The sequence below is a fragment of the Drosophila subobscura genome, chromosome O (assembly GCF_008121235.1).
Source record: "Drosophila subobscura isolate 14011-0131.10 chromosome O, UCBerk_Dsub_1.0, whole genome shotgun sequence".
NCBI lineage: Eukaryota > Metazoa > Arthropoda > Insecta > Diptera > Drosophilidae > Drosophila > Drosophila subobscura.
In genome coordinates, this window is record NC_048533.1 from 7911510 (window position 1) to 7925550 (window position 14041).

The window sequence follows — 14041 nt, forward strand, 5'->3', positions numbered from 1 at the left end:
ACGTCTGCCGCGCTTTCTTGGCCCTCAACCCAAACAAAATTTGTTCGTGCGGAGAGATAAAGCTCCCAAATACATGGGGGTGTATGTGTTTTGTGTGGAAGTGGAATGCAGTAATCAACAATAAATGTCAGTGGGAGCAAAGGAGTGCAAAAAGTGTGTCAATTTCGCTGTAGAACACTTCCTTGGGGCCGTGGACATAGCAACCGCTGCCTTTTGCTGCTTCTTTGCTGAAGGAAATTACGAAACCGCACATTGATTTTCACTGTCAAATGGCATAGAGAGCATAGCTACGATAAACCATAAAATGTTGACCCTGTATTACGTGAGTGCCACCGTCCTGCAATCCTGGCGCATCCAGAAGGTCTGCAACAAAATCGCCGAGCACCTGGCACAGCCCTCGAGCGTTGCTTTCTATGCCCTGCCACCGGGCAGCGACGATGGCTTTGGTGAGAATCGGATGACGATGATTTTTATTAGCTAATTCCCAATATTGCTCCCTGTGCAGATCCCTCGTATGCCAGCTCCGAGCTGTGCGGCAATCGTAATGCGGCCAAGGTCACGGACATTTTGTGGTTGCATGGAAACCAGCACGGCTGCTGCCTGCGCCCTCGCCAGACGCTTCAGATCGCGCCGTGGATAAGCTTTCCGGCGGCTCCGGCTCTGCTGCCGTTTGCCTATGCAGCCGACATCTTGACGCCGGTGACCACGCCAACGGAGTCGTCGCAGCCGCCTCCCAAGCAGCGAGTGACACTCTCAACGGACAAGGAGCAGCACATGCAGCTGCTCTTGGAGGCACAGGTGGAGCCGGGCCAAAAGGAGAGCACCCTGGACACCATGGCCGTGCGGGTAGGTCGATAGGGTATCCTCTCTTTCGGTTTTGCCAACCATAAACTAAACATTTTAATGGCCACGACCCTTCTGGTCGTGGTGGGTGGTGGCAGTGCGTGCGGTAATGTGATTAGGATGTACATGCATAACCCATGCCTGAACTAGTTAAATCGATACAAAGAGCTGGCGTCATACAAAAATATTCTCTGTTATTTTTCATCTTTCATTCTTTTGCTTGCATGACCTGCGAACTGCGACCTGTGACCCGTTCCATGGCATTGGCGCTCATCAGCTGGAAGATTATGGTAAGCTAATTGCTTGGAAAATAGACTCCCACCTGGCGGTGCTCGTCGAGACCGATGTGGAGCACTTTACCCAACTGTTGATAGCGACTTTTTTACGAAATAATTTATGCATAAACGATGACCTACCCCTGATGAGGATTGAGTGTAAGCGGAAAACTGAAATCATCATCATTCACACTCCCAAATGCCCCATCTAACTCTTTTCTAATGTATGGTTCTCTCAATGCTTGCAGCTGTCTTGCGTTCCGGCGATCCACAGCCATTTGAGCTGTTGGCAAAGCATCTGAAGCGGCAGTCTCGCACCACCGCTGACCTGGACAAGGAGGGCTGGAAGAAGCACTTGGAGGATTTGCGTGCTGTCAGTGTGCTGGCCCATCAGGCCACTGAGTTTGAGTACCAAAAGAATCGCACCGAGGGCAAGACGGGACTCATAAAGCCAGATCTCCTTGCCCAGACACCAGAGCCGCCCGTAATGCCCAAGGCCGTCGCTGTGGTGGAACCCACGCCCAATAAGGCAGCGGCTTTGTCCCCGGCCAGGGGAGCCTCGAGTCCCGCCAAGAGTGAGGCATCATTTGCCAAGATCGAGGCCGCCAAGATCACTCCAATTAAAAACGATTCTAAACTATCTTCGGCTAAAAGCGAAGCCCAGTCAACTCCCGCTAAAAGCGCAGATAAGTCCACTCCAGCTAAAAGCGAGGACAAATCCACGCCAGCCAAAAGCGAAGCCAAAGCAACTCCAACCAAAGGTGAAGCCTCGCAGGCAGCCAACCCCCAAAGCGAGCTGGAGAAGCTGGCCGCTGCACAGGCAGCTCAGATTCAGAAGACATCCGTGGATGGGACTCCGGCTAAAGCGGTTTCAAGTACACCCAGCAAGCACGTTGAGGCAGTGAAGCCATCAGCCATTGCTGTGGATGCCACTCAGCCATCCATTACTGTGGAGGCCGTGAAGCCTGTGAAGACTTTTGAGGTGGTGCAACCCATTTCACCGCCAGCTTACACTCCAGCTGCACGTCCCGTGTTGCGGCGCAATAAGGATAGCCTGCAGGAGAGCAAGCCTCTGAATGTATTGGTCTACTCGGACAGTGCCAGTGCCAGGGACTCTACGCTGGCCACGCTGCAGCAGCTGCTCGAGCGGAATGTCTACACCATTTATCCGCTAATGCCGCAGCAGGCAGCCCAAAAGCATTGGACGGAGCAGACAGCGCTGCTGGTGGTGTGCGGCTCGGTGTCGCCCGGGATTGGACAGATACTCGTGGATTACTTTCTGCATGGCGGCAAGGTGCTGAGCCTCTGCTCGGATATACTACACTTTATTCTGCCCAACTATCGCACAGCAGAGGTGACATTTTGAAGTACTCTATTGAGTGTTGAATGTTGTAATTCATTTGTTTGTTATGGCAGGTTCGTGAGCACGAGTTGGTACAATTCTCCTATGACAAGTGGCAGCGGGTCAAGATGATGCATCATATCTTCTGCTATCAGCCATCGCCAGTGAAGAAGCACTTTTCCACAGACAGCGAAGAGTCGACCAAGTCGCATTCCCGTAGACCGTAAGTAGTGCTGTTGCCATGACATACACTGAAAAGAAAGCTAATCCCCATGCAGACTGAAGACCTCTCAACTTGTAGCAAAAGTACAACTAATATCCATAACCAAAGAGCATATATAAAATATCCTCTACTTTATTGCATGTTTTATACACCCGAAAATCTAAGGCAACTTGCTTTTCTACTGCATAATCGCAGGCGCACTATTAAAAGGGGAAATCCCCCAATGCGGCCACAGTGCACTATGGTGGAAAATGCTCAATTTTTTGTACAATTTGTTCAGATTTTGTAAAAGTATTTTTGGTTTTATATTGAATTTTGACTGTAGGTCTTTGCATATAATTTTTACGGATTGTTTACGGACTAAACATGGTTTTATTATTGGTCAAAGTCAAACTAAAATGTTCCTACTTGCGTTTTGAGTATAACTTTATGTGCAATAAAATTCAATTATGGAAACAGGCAGTCAAGATCCTTAATACAGATTTATAAATAAATTTGATGTGGGTTTTAGAAGCCAACTTAAACATTTAAACAATGAAATTAAAATGCAACTTTAAACAAGCTTTAAAAAACCTGCAGAGTTAATTGCAAAAATAAAAATGAAAATACATTTTTAAAATTAAAAATAAGTATTCAATTTTACAACTATTTTTTTAAATGCCAGAAATTGAAGCAACGAATTTTCACCCATAGTGCTGTTTGGTCCAAAGAAAATTAAAACTATTCCAATCTTCCATAAATTCTAATTTGCGAAGAATCTCTAGAAGAATTGATATGAAGTAATCCTGCTAAAACTAAAACATTTCTAACTAATTCCAATTCTTATATATTGTTTCTCAAATGTTTTCATGGCTCAAATTGGCTTCAAATCTATATGTATTTGGCTTATTTTCTGATCATCATTTCATAATCGTATTTTCCTGTTGAAATTGCTCCTATTCAAACGAATCTCTTCTAATAATATTTTATCTTAACTTTCCTCCAAAATCTATGAATGAATTAACATACAAAAATGTCGTTTTTAAATTGGATTCTTTTATTTGTTACTGCTTGAAATTTCCCTTTCCCTTCTATATTCTTTCTGCGTGCCTGTGTGATCGATCTCTTCTCTCTTCCTGTCCTTGCCCATTCTCCATCTCTGTGTGTGCTTCCTATATCTGTGTGCTATCACTATTATAATCCTACCTACCATTAACCAAAATAAAATACAACAAAAAAACATAAACCGAAAACCATAAAACAAAAAAAAAAAACAAAAAAAACGAAACGCTGCTCAGAGCTCTAGTATGTCCAAGGTCCATGGAACTGAAAGATCTGGCCGGCCACAGCCACAAATTGGATGTCCAAGTGCTGGGCACTGAGGAGACCTGGAACACGCCCAGTCTATTGCTGGCCAATAGCCTGAAGAGCGGAGGCAAGGCCGTCTTCTCGCAGGTATAATTATACTCACATCTTTCTCTTGATTTCTGTAAATTAAATCATTTCCTCTACCAACAGATTCATTTGGAGACAAATCCCAGCGAGTTTGAGGCGGATGAGGCCAAATATTCCATCTTAAAGCAATACGAGCGCACTCGCCTGGAGATCTTTGCGGATCTCTTGAGCAAATACTTGGATGTGCAGGTCGTTAAGGCAGATGAAGGAGTAGGAGCAGGCCAGTCCCAGCCAGGCGTGGTATACAAGCACGCCTATTTCCTGGGACGCCATGAGGTACGAAAGTTGTACGGGCTTTTCCTTTGATTACTCTAAAAATCTTGTACCTTTCTTTTAGTCCAAATTTGAACTCCTCGACAAGTTGCGCCTGCGCTGCAGTGGCCCCGATAATGTCATAGCCACACCCAATTTGACTATGAAATTCTGTGGCAAGGATGATAAGCCGCCCACGGCCAACAACAATGTCCTGCCCATTCTTATACATTCCTGTCCAGATGATTTCTCCACCGTTGATTACTTTGATGTGCGTCAAATGTGTGCATTATTTGAGCTAGTTTTAATCTTATAATTATTTCCTATAGCATCTGCAAACGGAGGACATTGGTCGTCTGGTCATCTATGCGCCTGTCGTCAGCAGTTCCATGCATGTGATCAATAATCTGGAGCTCATCAACGGCTTGGCCGTGCTGCCGCTTGAACAGACTGCCGGCGTTGGTCGCAGCAATAATCAGGTGCGAATATTTTAGCTTTCTAAATAGTTGCACCATGACTGATTGTTAATGTTTTCTTTTTAGTGGCTTAGTCCTTTGGGTTGTGCCATGTTCTCCCTGCAACTCCACATAGCCATGGATTCGCCATTGGGCTCTCGTTTGCCTCTGATCCAGCATCTAATTGGAGCTGCCATTGTCAATACCCTAAGGAGTCATCCAATATACGGGGTGAGTGATACATAAATATATTTTATAGTACCTTTGGGCAAGTTTTTTGAATTTGGTAAAAACAAATTGAGTTCAACAATAGCAAACAAAAAGTGTTTATCTAGCATCAATGTACCTCGCTATGCAGTTGTCCCAGGGCAGAGTCTTTTGTATTGGATTCTTAGGCCAGAGCTTGTATAAGTATTAGCTTCTGCGTTCTCCTCTTCTCTTTTTTCCACTTTTCCCTTGTCCAGCCCGGGTTGTCGGAGAATTTATCTCGAACGAAGTTCATTCATCACATGCAAAATGAAGCCCTAAATTTCATAATATTCCTAGAATTTCTCTCGACAAGATGTCCCTTCGATGGTACCATTTTTATAGGCTGTTAAATATTATAGGCTAAATAAGGAAAGAGCTGCTTGGGGGCTGAGAGATAAAGAGGCGCCAAATGTCTGTGTGGGCTGAGGCCGTTCCTAATTAAAGTACAAGTTCAGGCAGTTCTTGTGTGCTGCCCCAATTCTAAATTAAATAAATATCTAACTGTTCCACTTTAGACTTCAGAAGATACACAAACTCTTTGATTATAGTTTGGTTGTAGTGATAAGTTTATTTGACATTTATGCTTAATTTTGCATTTAAACTCCCTTTTTGCTATTTACATAACATTTCTGCACAATATTTGATTTAAATACTAGTATCTCTCATATACATATGCTTGTATATACACATACATACACACAAATATGTACTTATATCATCATAGATGTATTCATAGAGTTAGATAGAATATAGCTTTGCTTACACATAATTAACAATTTAGAAATTGCTCACCTGATTTCAACATTTTACATTTAGATATTTTTTGCCACACAGTAGTGCTCTCCTCTTTCGATTTACATACTTTAGATCCTACCATATATATATTTATATATTCTCCAGTTTAAACATTTTGAACGTGGTTTGTCTTTTTCAAAGTTAACATTTGTGTGATTTTCCTGCTTTTCTTCTCTTCTCTCTGTTCTGCATTCAATATTTAGGATATAATTTTTTAAATTTTAAAATCGTTTTTGCTATAATCATTGTTTGTTGATATTTAAATGTTTTTGAGTTTTAGGAAGTATTTACACATTTTTGCATATATTTGAACTTGTTTAAGAGTGGAGGAGTCCTTGTATAGAGGAGGATACATTCACGCAAAGGAGTGGGCGAGACAGACATTTGACATTGGTTTTATACAGCAGCAGCAGCAGCAGCATCAGCTTACATTGAACATTGTACTAGATACTCGTAGTAGTTGCAATTTGTAATAGTTAATAGTTAATAGAGCCCAAGCAGCTGTTGTTGGTGCACCTCAGAAGACAGACTCCGCGGAGCGGGAAAGATTGACGGGATGCGAGGGACTCCTTGCCAGTCGCTTCTTCGGCAATTGCTCCAGCTTGTACAGGAGTTGGGCAAACCGGGGCCGTTGCTCCTTCTCGTAGGCCCAGCACAGCATTAGGAGATCCTTGACCTCGCGGCCGGACTGGAGATTGGCCAGCGACTGCTTCATGCCGCGTCCCACCTGCCAGATAATCGATTCGGCCGGCTGGTCCTTGAACGTAAACTCGCCGCAAATCAGCTCATACCAGACGGTGCCGAACGAGTACACGTCCGAGTAGTAGGTGAACTGCAGGCACTCGCCCTTGGGCTTCTCGGGCATGAGGGCGCGTATCAGCTCCGGGGCCAAGTAGCACAACCAGTTGTGGGGTACTCCTAAGCCTATATCACAGTACAGCAGTTTGGTGGAGCTGAACAGGCCAAAGTCCGTGATGATCACCTTGCCGTTCTCAATGAATATGTTCTTGGTGCGCAGATCCTTGTGTATGATGTCCCGTGCGTGCAGATAGCCCATGCCCTGAGCGATTTGCTGGGCAATCACCAGCGTCCGATTCATGGCGAACTTCTCACGCCGCTGATGGATGTACGTGAAGAGGGTGTTGCCCTTGCACAGCGATGTGACAATGGCCAGGTACGGCGGATTCATGCAGGCGCCCATGAAGAGCACCAGATTCTCGTGTCGCGTCTTCTTGAAGTTGGCCACCTCGTTGCGAAACGTCTCCAGCATATGCTCGTCCTGCAGGTAGTCCTCGTTGAGCAGCTTCACCGCCACATCGCCGTGCCACAGTGCTCGATGCACGGTGCCAAAGCGTCCCTGTCCAATTCGCTCCAACAGCCGCAGATCGCCATAGGGTATGTCCCACTCCTTGAGTGAAATGGAGTTCTGTCGCCACTGGCCCGAGTCCCCATCCTCCGTGGAGTCCAGGCGCACAGGTGTCCGATCCGAGTCTGTGCTGGCACTGCCCGTCAGCGACACGGTCTTATCGCTGTCGTTCGACTTGTGGGTGTCCGTGTACTCGCTGGTGAAGGGCGTCCGCTTGTCGACGCCCGCTGTGCTCAGTTTGCGTGGAAAGAAGCTGCTCGTAGTGCTTGTGGTCGTGGAGTTCACGAGGCTGCTTGTGGCATTTGAGGCATTCGACACGTTCGACACTTGGCTGTTGATGAGCGAGCTGATGTGACCATTGGAGCTGTTCACCAGGCTGTCAATTAATCCCCCTCCGTTCATGCTGTTTGCCACCGAAGGGGGAGCCGCCTGGTACTCCGACAGATTCTCGTTAGAGATGAGAGTTTGCACATTGTGCGAGGCACTGCCGCCGTTTCCGCCGCTGCCAGCACCGCTGCTGCTAGTGATGGTCACGTTGGGGAAGTTGAATTGACTCTGCTGCTGATGGTGCTTGGTTAGGGAGGGCGTAAGCAGGAGATTGGCACTGGAACTGCTGCCGCCTCCGGCCGAAGAGCCGCCATAGCTGCCAGCCTGGTCCTGATGCTCCCTTTCCCGTTCGCGCTGATTGAACAGAGCCGGACTGCTGGGCGTGGAGTTGGTGCAGCTGGAACTGGGCGAACTGCTGTCGCCATGATGCTGCTGCAGTGGCTTGTGCAGGGTGCTCTTCTTCACCAGGGGCGATCCCTTGCTCGAGCCATGCATATGCGGCAGGGTGGAGTAGCCGCCCTGCTGCTCCTTGATGTGACGAAACTCTTCCACATATTCGGGTGGCAGGCCGCACGAGGGTGGCACGTGGGGGGCACAGCTTTTGTGGCAAATGAACTTGCAGTAGGTGCACTTGAGACACCTGGAGAAGACCTGTTTTTGGCACAGTGTGCAGGTGGCCATGAACCCAAGCACTTTCGTAAACCGATGCTTAATGGTGTGTCCCATCCCGACGGGGCCCACGCTGGGGGAGCTGGGCACCAGCAGGACATTCGATGAGTTCCCAATGGAAGCCAATGGATTGCTATTGCTGTTCTCGCCAAATATTTCCGAACTGGCCGAACTGTGGCTATCCGGACTGGGGTCTGTGGGCAGTCGGTTGCGCGGAGGCGCCGGCGGCTCGCCATCCCCCGCCGCCTGATTGAACAGCGTCGTCTTGTGCTTCCTGGCTGGCGGTGGGGTGCCACTGCCGCGACTCCTCTGCGGTGTGCCATTCAGACTGCTGCTCACTGCCGTCCCACTGGAGGGTGTGAAGGGAGAGTTGGGCGGCGACGGCGTCAGCGTTAGAGTCATTTGGGAACCCTGCGTGCTGCCAGTCATATCCTCCGTTGCCGTCGCTGCCATCGATGTGGGCGATTGGCGGCCACTGCGCGAGTTGGAGGGGGCGTTGCCGCCACTCTTCCCCTTAGGGCCATGCTGTCGGTGATGGGCCCGCGGGGAGGCGGTGTTCAGGCCCAGGCCCAAGCCAATATTCCCCACACTACCCCTATGGACGTGTATGGGTCGGTCCCAGGAGTCCCAGTGCCATTGCTCCGGGTCATTGTTGCTGGCCGTATTGGCCTCCAGCGTGTCCATGCACTTGCGGAGATTCTGCATGGCCCTGGTCAGGCGACGCAGCTCCTCCTCCCGCTGGTTGGGGTTCTCGGCCAGCATATGCTTGAGCTCCTCATCGCTGAGCTGCAGCGTCTGCTCCAGGGTCGTCAGCCTGGTCAGACACACACTCAGCGACTCCTGGCTGAGGCCAACCACGCGCAGCCATTGCTTCAGCTCGTTGCCCGTGGCATGGGGCAGGAGCCCGTTGGCCGGGATGCGTTCGTTGAGCCGTATCTTGGTCAGCAGCAGCTCGGAGAAGTAGCGCACCAGCTTGGACTCCAGGCAGCGTATCTCCTGTTGCGTCAGCATCGAACTGGTGGCGCACTGGGTGCGCAGACCCTCCAAATGGTTGGCCGAGAGATCAATCATGTCCTGAATAATGATTAGGTTGCTGTCGCTGGACCCGGACTCGTTGGCATTGGCATTCGAGCTGGAGTCAGTGGCATTGTTGTTGCTGACTCCCGACGTCGTCAGCTGGGCGGCGCTGCTCATTTTGTTGTTGTCCTACGGCCGCCCTGCAACAAAACTCGCCGATTGATTTTTTCAGACGCGCACTCACTGAGATTGGATGATGGCACGATTTTCTGAAGCTTTGCTCCACATTCTGTAGCGTTTTTGTCAACCTTCTGGTTCGTTGTCGTTGTTCCGGCGCTCACACTCACACGCCCGCAGCTCTAGACACCATTGCCTATGCGAAAAATGCGATAATTTTTATAGTTTCTGCTGTTGTTGCTGCGCTCACGAAATTTCTCTACACCACAGTGTGACTGCGGATTTGTCGAGAAAATATACCGTCCGAACACAAGAAATATACTGACATATACCACTCATCAATTTTGATATTCACCATGATAGTGTCAAACACGAGCATAAAATACTCCATAATATACCAATATCCACATTCTGGTAACTACACACTTGCTACATATTGTGTAAAAAATTAGATCTGAAGTGGAAAACTGTTTGCAATTAAATCGAACAATCTGGCATACATACATTATCTTATTTGTAATTGTGTGTGTTTTTACAGGTACTCGACATATCTCTTAAATGGCCAAATGATATTTATGCACATGGAAGCAATAAAATTGGTGGACTGGTGGTCAACACCACTTTGTTGGGCTCCCAGGCCATTGTTAATATCGGCAGCGGAATCAATTTAAACAATTCAAAGCCCACCCTCTGCATTAACGATATGATACGGGAGCATAATAACACTGAGGCGTCCCTGAACAAACTACCTTTGCTGAAATATGAGCAATTCATAGCCATGATATTTAATGAAATCGAAAGACTCTTAGCTGAAATACAGAATGGAGATTTTGAGAGTTTTTATGCCTTATACTACTCCATATGGCTGCATAGGTAAGTTCATCATTTCTTATAAAAGCATGCCTAAGAAACACTCTTCTTTGCAGCGGACAAACCGTCAAGATTTGCGTTCAGAACGAACAGGAGAAAGATGCCGAAATAATTGGAATCGACGACTTTGGCTTCTTGAAGGTGAAACTACCCACTGGTACCATCGAAACTGTACAACCGGATGGAAATAGCTTTGATATGCTAAAAGGATTGATAGTACCTAAGTACCACTAGATAAATGGAAGAAGAATTGGATTACTTATTCCTCGTACCCCCCACATACCAAACATATACTCGAGCTATTAACAATTTGTATTTTTAGGCGCATTTAGGTCAATTTATTCAGATTTAGTACTACTATTTACAAAGTGTTTCTCCTAAAGTGACTTAACCGAATTTGTCCAAGCTAAAACTTTGATGATATATATTTAAAAAGCATATATGAATTGTTCCATTACTTTGAACACTGCCAAAGATACATAAATGTGTTGCTAGAAAGTTTCGACTAATTGGTGTTGTTGTATTCAAAATATACACAGGTTTGCTATATATCCAAATGTATTTGAATAATATCGTATGTCTAACCCCATTCAAAACCATTGTTAGTTGTCATGGAATTTTGAAAATTGAATTTAATAAAACCTCATCGCAGTGGAAGGTTCCTCTGTGTGTTTCAATCCAAGCAGGGGAGTTGGTTAATTCATTAATATAATTTCTACATATAATTTCATTCATTTGATTAATTACAATCCAGTTTAAATTAACCGGGCTCATCGTAAGAAAGAGGGCTCGATAGAAATATCGATACATTGATTTCAGTGGTGGACGCGCCTCGATAGAAATAATAGATTTGTGTATCGACACTAGTGCTGAAAAACGTCTTAAGGTAGGCGAACAAAAATGGAAATGATCGACCCATCTGCTATCCTAGGGAAAATTAATATTATTTTTTTTTTTTGATATTTAATCGCTACTGCGAAATTGGTTGGTCGCAGAGATGAGTCCGCATTGACCAGGTACTTCAGTTTTGTGTTGAATATTATAAAAAAGTTACTGAAAATTTTGAACTCAAAAACGAGTTGTTTGCCGAACGAACACTAGAAATAGAATGAAATTAATATTATGAAATCAATGGAAATGATTCGTTTGTATGATAGTATGTAAAATTAAAATACATTTTTGTAAAATGTAAGGTAATAAGGTATACAATCCAATAAATAAGAGTATTTATCAAAAGCCAAATTGATTCTTCAAACGGATTAAGTTATTGTTTCAGTGATAAAAGTCCTTGCAAGATAGCAAAATCAAATAGAACATCAAAATCGAGGAAAATGATTTTAGATTCTCGGTATATTTTGAAAATGAAAAAGTATATTTCGGAATATTTTCGAGGCCTTCTCGGTATATTTCATCGATAATTCTGCGGTCACACTGGCCTTATCGAAAAAACAGGAAAAAAATTGGAAATTGTCGACCGAAAATAAAAAACAGAAAATATGGCTCAACGCAATCACCCCCGAGTCGATCGATTTGCTCAAATGTCCAAGCAGGAGGAGATAATAGCGAAGAAGCGCCAGGAAATACTCGAGAAGCAACGCACAGCCCAATTGGCCAAGGCGGTGGCTGCAGCACAAAATTTGCAGGCGCAACTCAAGACCACAGAAGCACCTCCTCTGAAGACACCCCCCGTTGCAGACGAAGAAGAGGTGGAGGAAGAGCCCCCGCTACCGGTGGACATAACACTGTCCTCCAGCGCAGCTGCCCCAATTGATGAGGGCAATGGCCTGGAGGCGGGGAGCAGCGAGACGGCAGCTGGAAAGGGCAAAGCTGATGACGCGACTACGACCAAGAGTACGCTTAACAGCTTCACGAGCAAGACTGGTAAAATCTCATTTGGCCTGAAGCGCCAGCAGCTGCCACAGCCCAGTGTGGAGCAGCCGCCACCCAAAGTGCAGAACACGTTCTGCAATGACGGTTCGTTTTTGGAGAACTTTAAGAAAATTCTCGAGAAACATGAGAAACCCCCGGCACCCATTATGATAACCAATCCAGCGCTCAGGTGAGTAACACAGCAAATGCCCACGAGCTTCCTTTATGTAAGAGTTACCCTTGACTTGCAGCAATGATGACAATAACTCGGGTGGCGAGGACAACACTCCACAGATGGACTCAATGCCCATTGCAATCAGCAGTTCCGCTGGGAGCATTGCTACCTCCATGCCCTGCAGCATTACTGTGACCAGCTCGGCAAGCAGTCATCTGGCGTTTAGCATGGCAGTGTCGGCACCGCCGCCACCACCATTCAATCCATTCAATCAGCCACTGATGCAACAGGGACCACCGCAAATGCAGACCATGCAAATGCCAACCTTCTTCCATGGGCATCTGCCCATGCAGCTGCATCCAGCTGCCGTTGCACCACCGCCGCCACCTCCACCCCCCCAGATGCCCATGGCTCTGGCCAATATGGGTCAAATTTTCATGCAACTTGGACCGGGGCCAGTTGAGAGCATGCAACTGAATGCCATTCCGCCGCCGAAGGACTTTGACTTGAATGCGATACCAAAGCCTCAAGTGAATCTAGAAGCCATACAAATACCCACCGTCGGTGGACAGCCGCCGGAGCAGCTTGGCCTCCTGCCGGAACATATGGTGGCTGCTGCGGCAGTTAATTCTCACCCACCGCCTCCTCCGCCACCATTGGAGCTGGACTTGGAATTGGAACAGCATCAGTTGCAGCATGGAGGACCAGTTGCAACGCCGCCTCAGCCACACCAACAACTTCAGCAGCACCCACATCCAGTGGTTGTAGAGCCACCACCAAGGCCACTGCCGCAAGGTGTGTAGTGTTATTGTAGCAATTTTTGCTGTCTGTTCTGTTCTGCCACAGCCACAGCCACTCCTCCTTCCATACTCAAAACTCCCAGCCCACCCATCATCCAACCATCCATATCCATATCCACATCCAGACATCCCTTTCATTTAATTTATTATTTACATTATATATATTTTACGAATCGTTTGAGCACGATTTTAAAGCAATTTATGTAGTTTTTTCAGAAACGTGCATACAATTGCCAACGTGCTTAGAAAACCTAATCGCACTGGTCGCGGATAATGGTGAAGATTATGAAGATAAAATACGTTTGCATAGAAGCGAATTGCATCCGGCTTTGTGGTAAATGAGACCTGTACATTTTATTACCGAAACGCGCAGACCAAAGACAGACCACGCAGACAGCAGTTGAAGGACACTTTCGGGTGGGAGGGTATAGAAACAGACAAACGGACAGCTCTTAGCTTCTAGATAAATTAATTATAAAAGTAATTGCTTGTATATTGTATTGCTACTACCTCTTTTTAGCAGAATTGAACAGAATTCTTTAGTTATTTGAGTTTAAATTTAGAGAATTTAATTAATCAATTCAATTGCCATAAGAAAATTTGCAAGGCCAAAGCACAAATGTTCCACAAATATTTCTAAAGAATTAAATCAATAATATTTCGTATTAATTTTCAAACAAGATGCAGATTTTTGTTGTTTGTTGCTTGCGGCTCATGAGACATTGACCTGACTTACGGGACAGACTGTAGGATGTGTAGGTGGTAGGGAGTATGTTTGCATGGACTCGTCGAAAAGCACTCTGTAACCCTCGTACTCGTCCCTCGTACTCGATCATCGTCTGTAATCTGGAGGAACAGCTGGCACGTGGGAATGCTCTGAAAGAAAGCATTCCTGATCTCAAT

The 14041-nt window shown here is 46.3% G+C and overlaps 3 protein-coding genes across 10 annotated transcripts in view; 2 read left to right on the forward strand and 1 right to left on the reverse strand.

Moving 5' to 3' along the window:
• Window positions 1-14041, forward strand: part of LOC117897912 (biotin--protein ligase) — a 22199-nt gene continuing 8158 nt past the window's right edge. Inside the window, exons 1-12 of one of the 5 annotated variants that reach the window (XR_004649119.1) lie at window positions 1-446; window positions 506-846; window positions 1121-1277; window positions 1367-2472; window positions 2535-2683; window positions 3961-4117; window positions 4181-4393; window positions 4455-4640; window positions 4699-4848; window positions 4912-5055; window positions 9963-10297; window positions 10351-10868. Coding sequence is in view for 4 of the 5 variants with exons in the window: in XM_034806990.1 (XP_034662881.1) it covers window positions 305-446; window positions 506-846; window positions 1121-1277; window positions 1367-2472; window positions 2535-2683; window positions 3961-4117; window positions 4181-4393; window positions 4455-4640; window positions 4699-4848; window positions 4912-5055; window positions 9963-10297; window positions 10351-10528 (3258 nt within the window). In the remaining variant the exon portion in view is untranslated. Of the gene's footprint in view, window positions 447-505; window positions 847-1120; window positions 1278-1366; window positions 2473-2534; window positions 2684-3960; window positions 4118-4180; window positions 4394-4454; window positions 4641-4698; window positions 4849-4911; window positions 5056-9962; window positions 10298-10350; window positions 10977-14041 lie in introns of those variants that run through there. The other 4 variants (XM_034806990.1, XM_034806992.1, XM_034806991.1 and 1 more) reach the window with 4 other exon arrangements.
• On the reverse strand, window positions 6179-9704 carry LOC117897915 (kinase suppressor of Ras 1). The gene has a single exon (XM_034806995.1). It carries the CDS (start codon window positions 9422-9424, stop codon window positions 6386-6388), a length of 3039 nt encoding a protein of 1012 aa, XP_034662886.1. The 5' UTR covers window positions 9425-9704; the 3' UTR covers window positions 6179-6385.
• The window catches only part of LOC117897916 (formin-like protein 20), a 3928-nt gene continuing 1603 nt past the window's right edge, over window positions 11717-14041 (forward strand). The window contains exons 1-3 of one of the 4 annotated variants that reach the window (XM_034806999.1): window positions 11720-12353; window positions 12415-13133; window positions 13346-13472. In XM_034806999.1, the coding sequence (XP_034662890.1) occupies window positions 11791-12353; window positions 12415-13133; window positions 13346-13472 (1409 nt within the window). In that variant the 5' untranslated portion in view covers window positions 11720-11790. Of the gene's footprint in view, window positions 12354-12414; window positions 13134-13345; window positions 13473-14041 lie in introns of all 4 variants that reach the window. The other 3 variants (XM_034806997.1, XM_034806996.1, XM_034807000.1) reach the window with 3 other exon arrangements.

Excerpts from the sequence above, each read along its gene's own strand:
- LOC117897915 (XM_034806995.1), bottom strand. The coding sequence starts at position 9,424 with ATGAGCAGCGCCGCCCAGCTGACGACGTCGGGAGTCAGCAACAACAAT.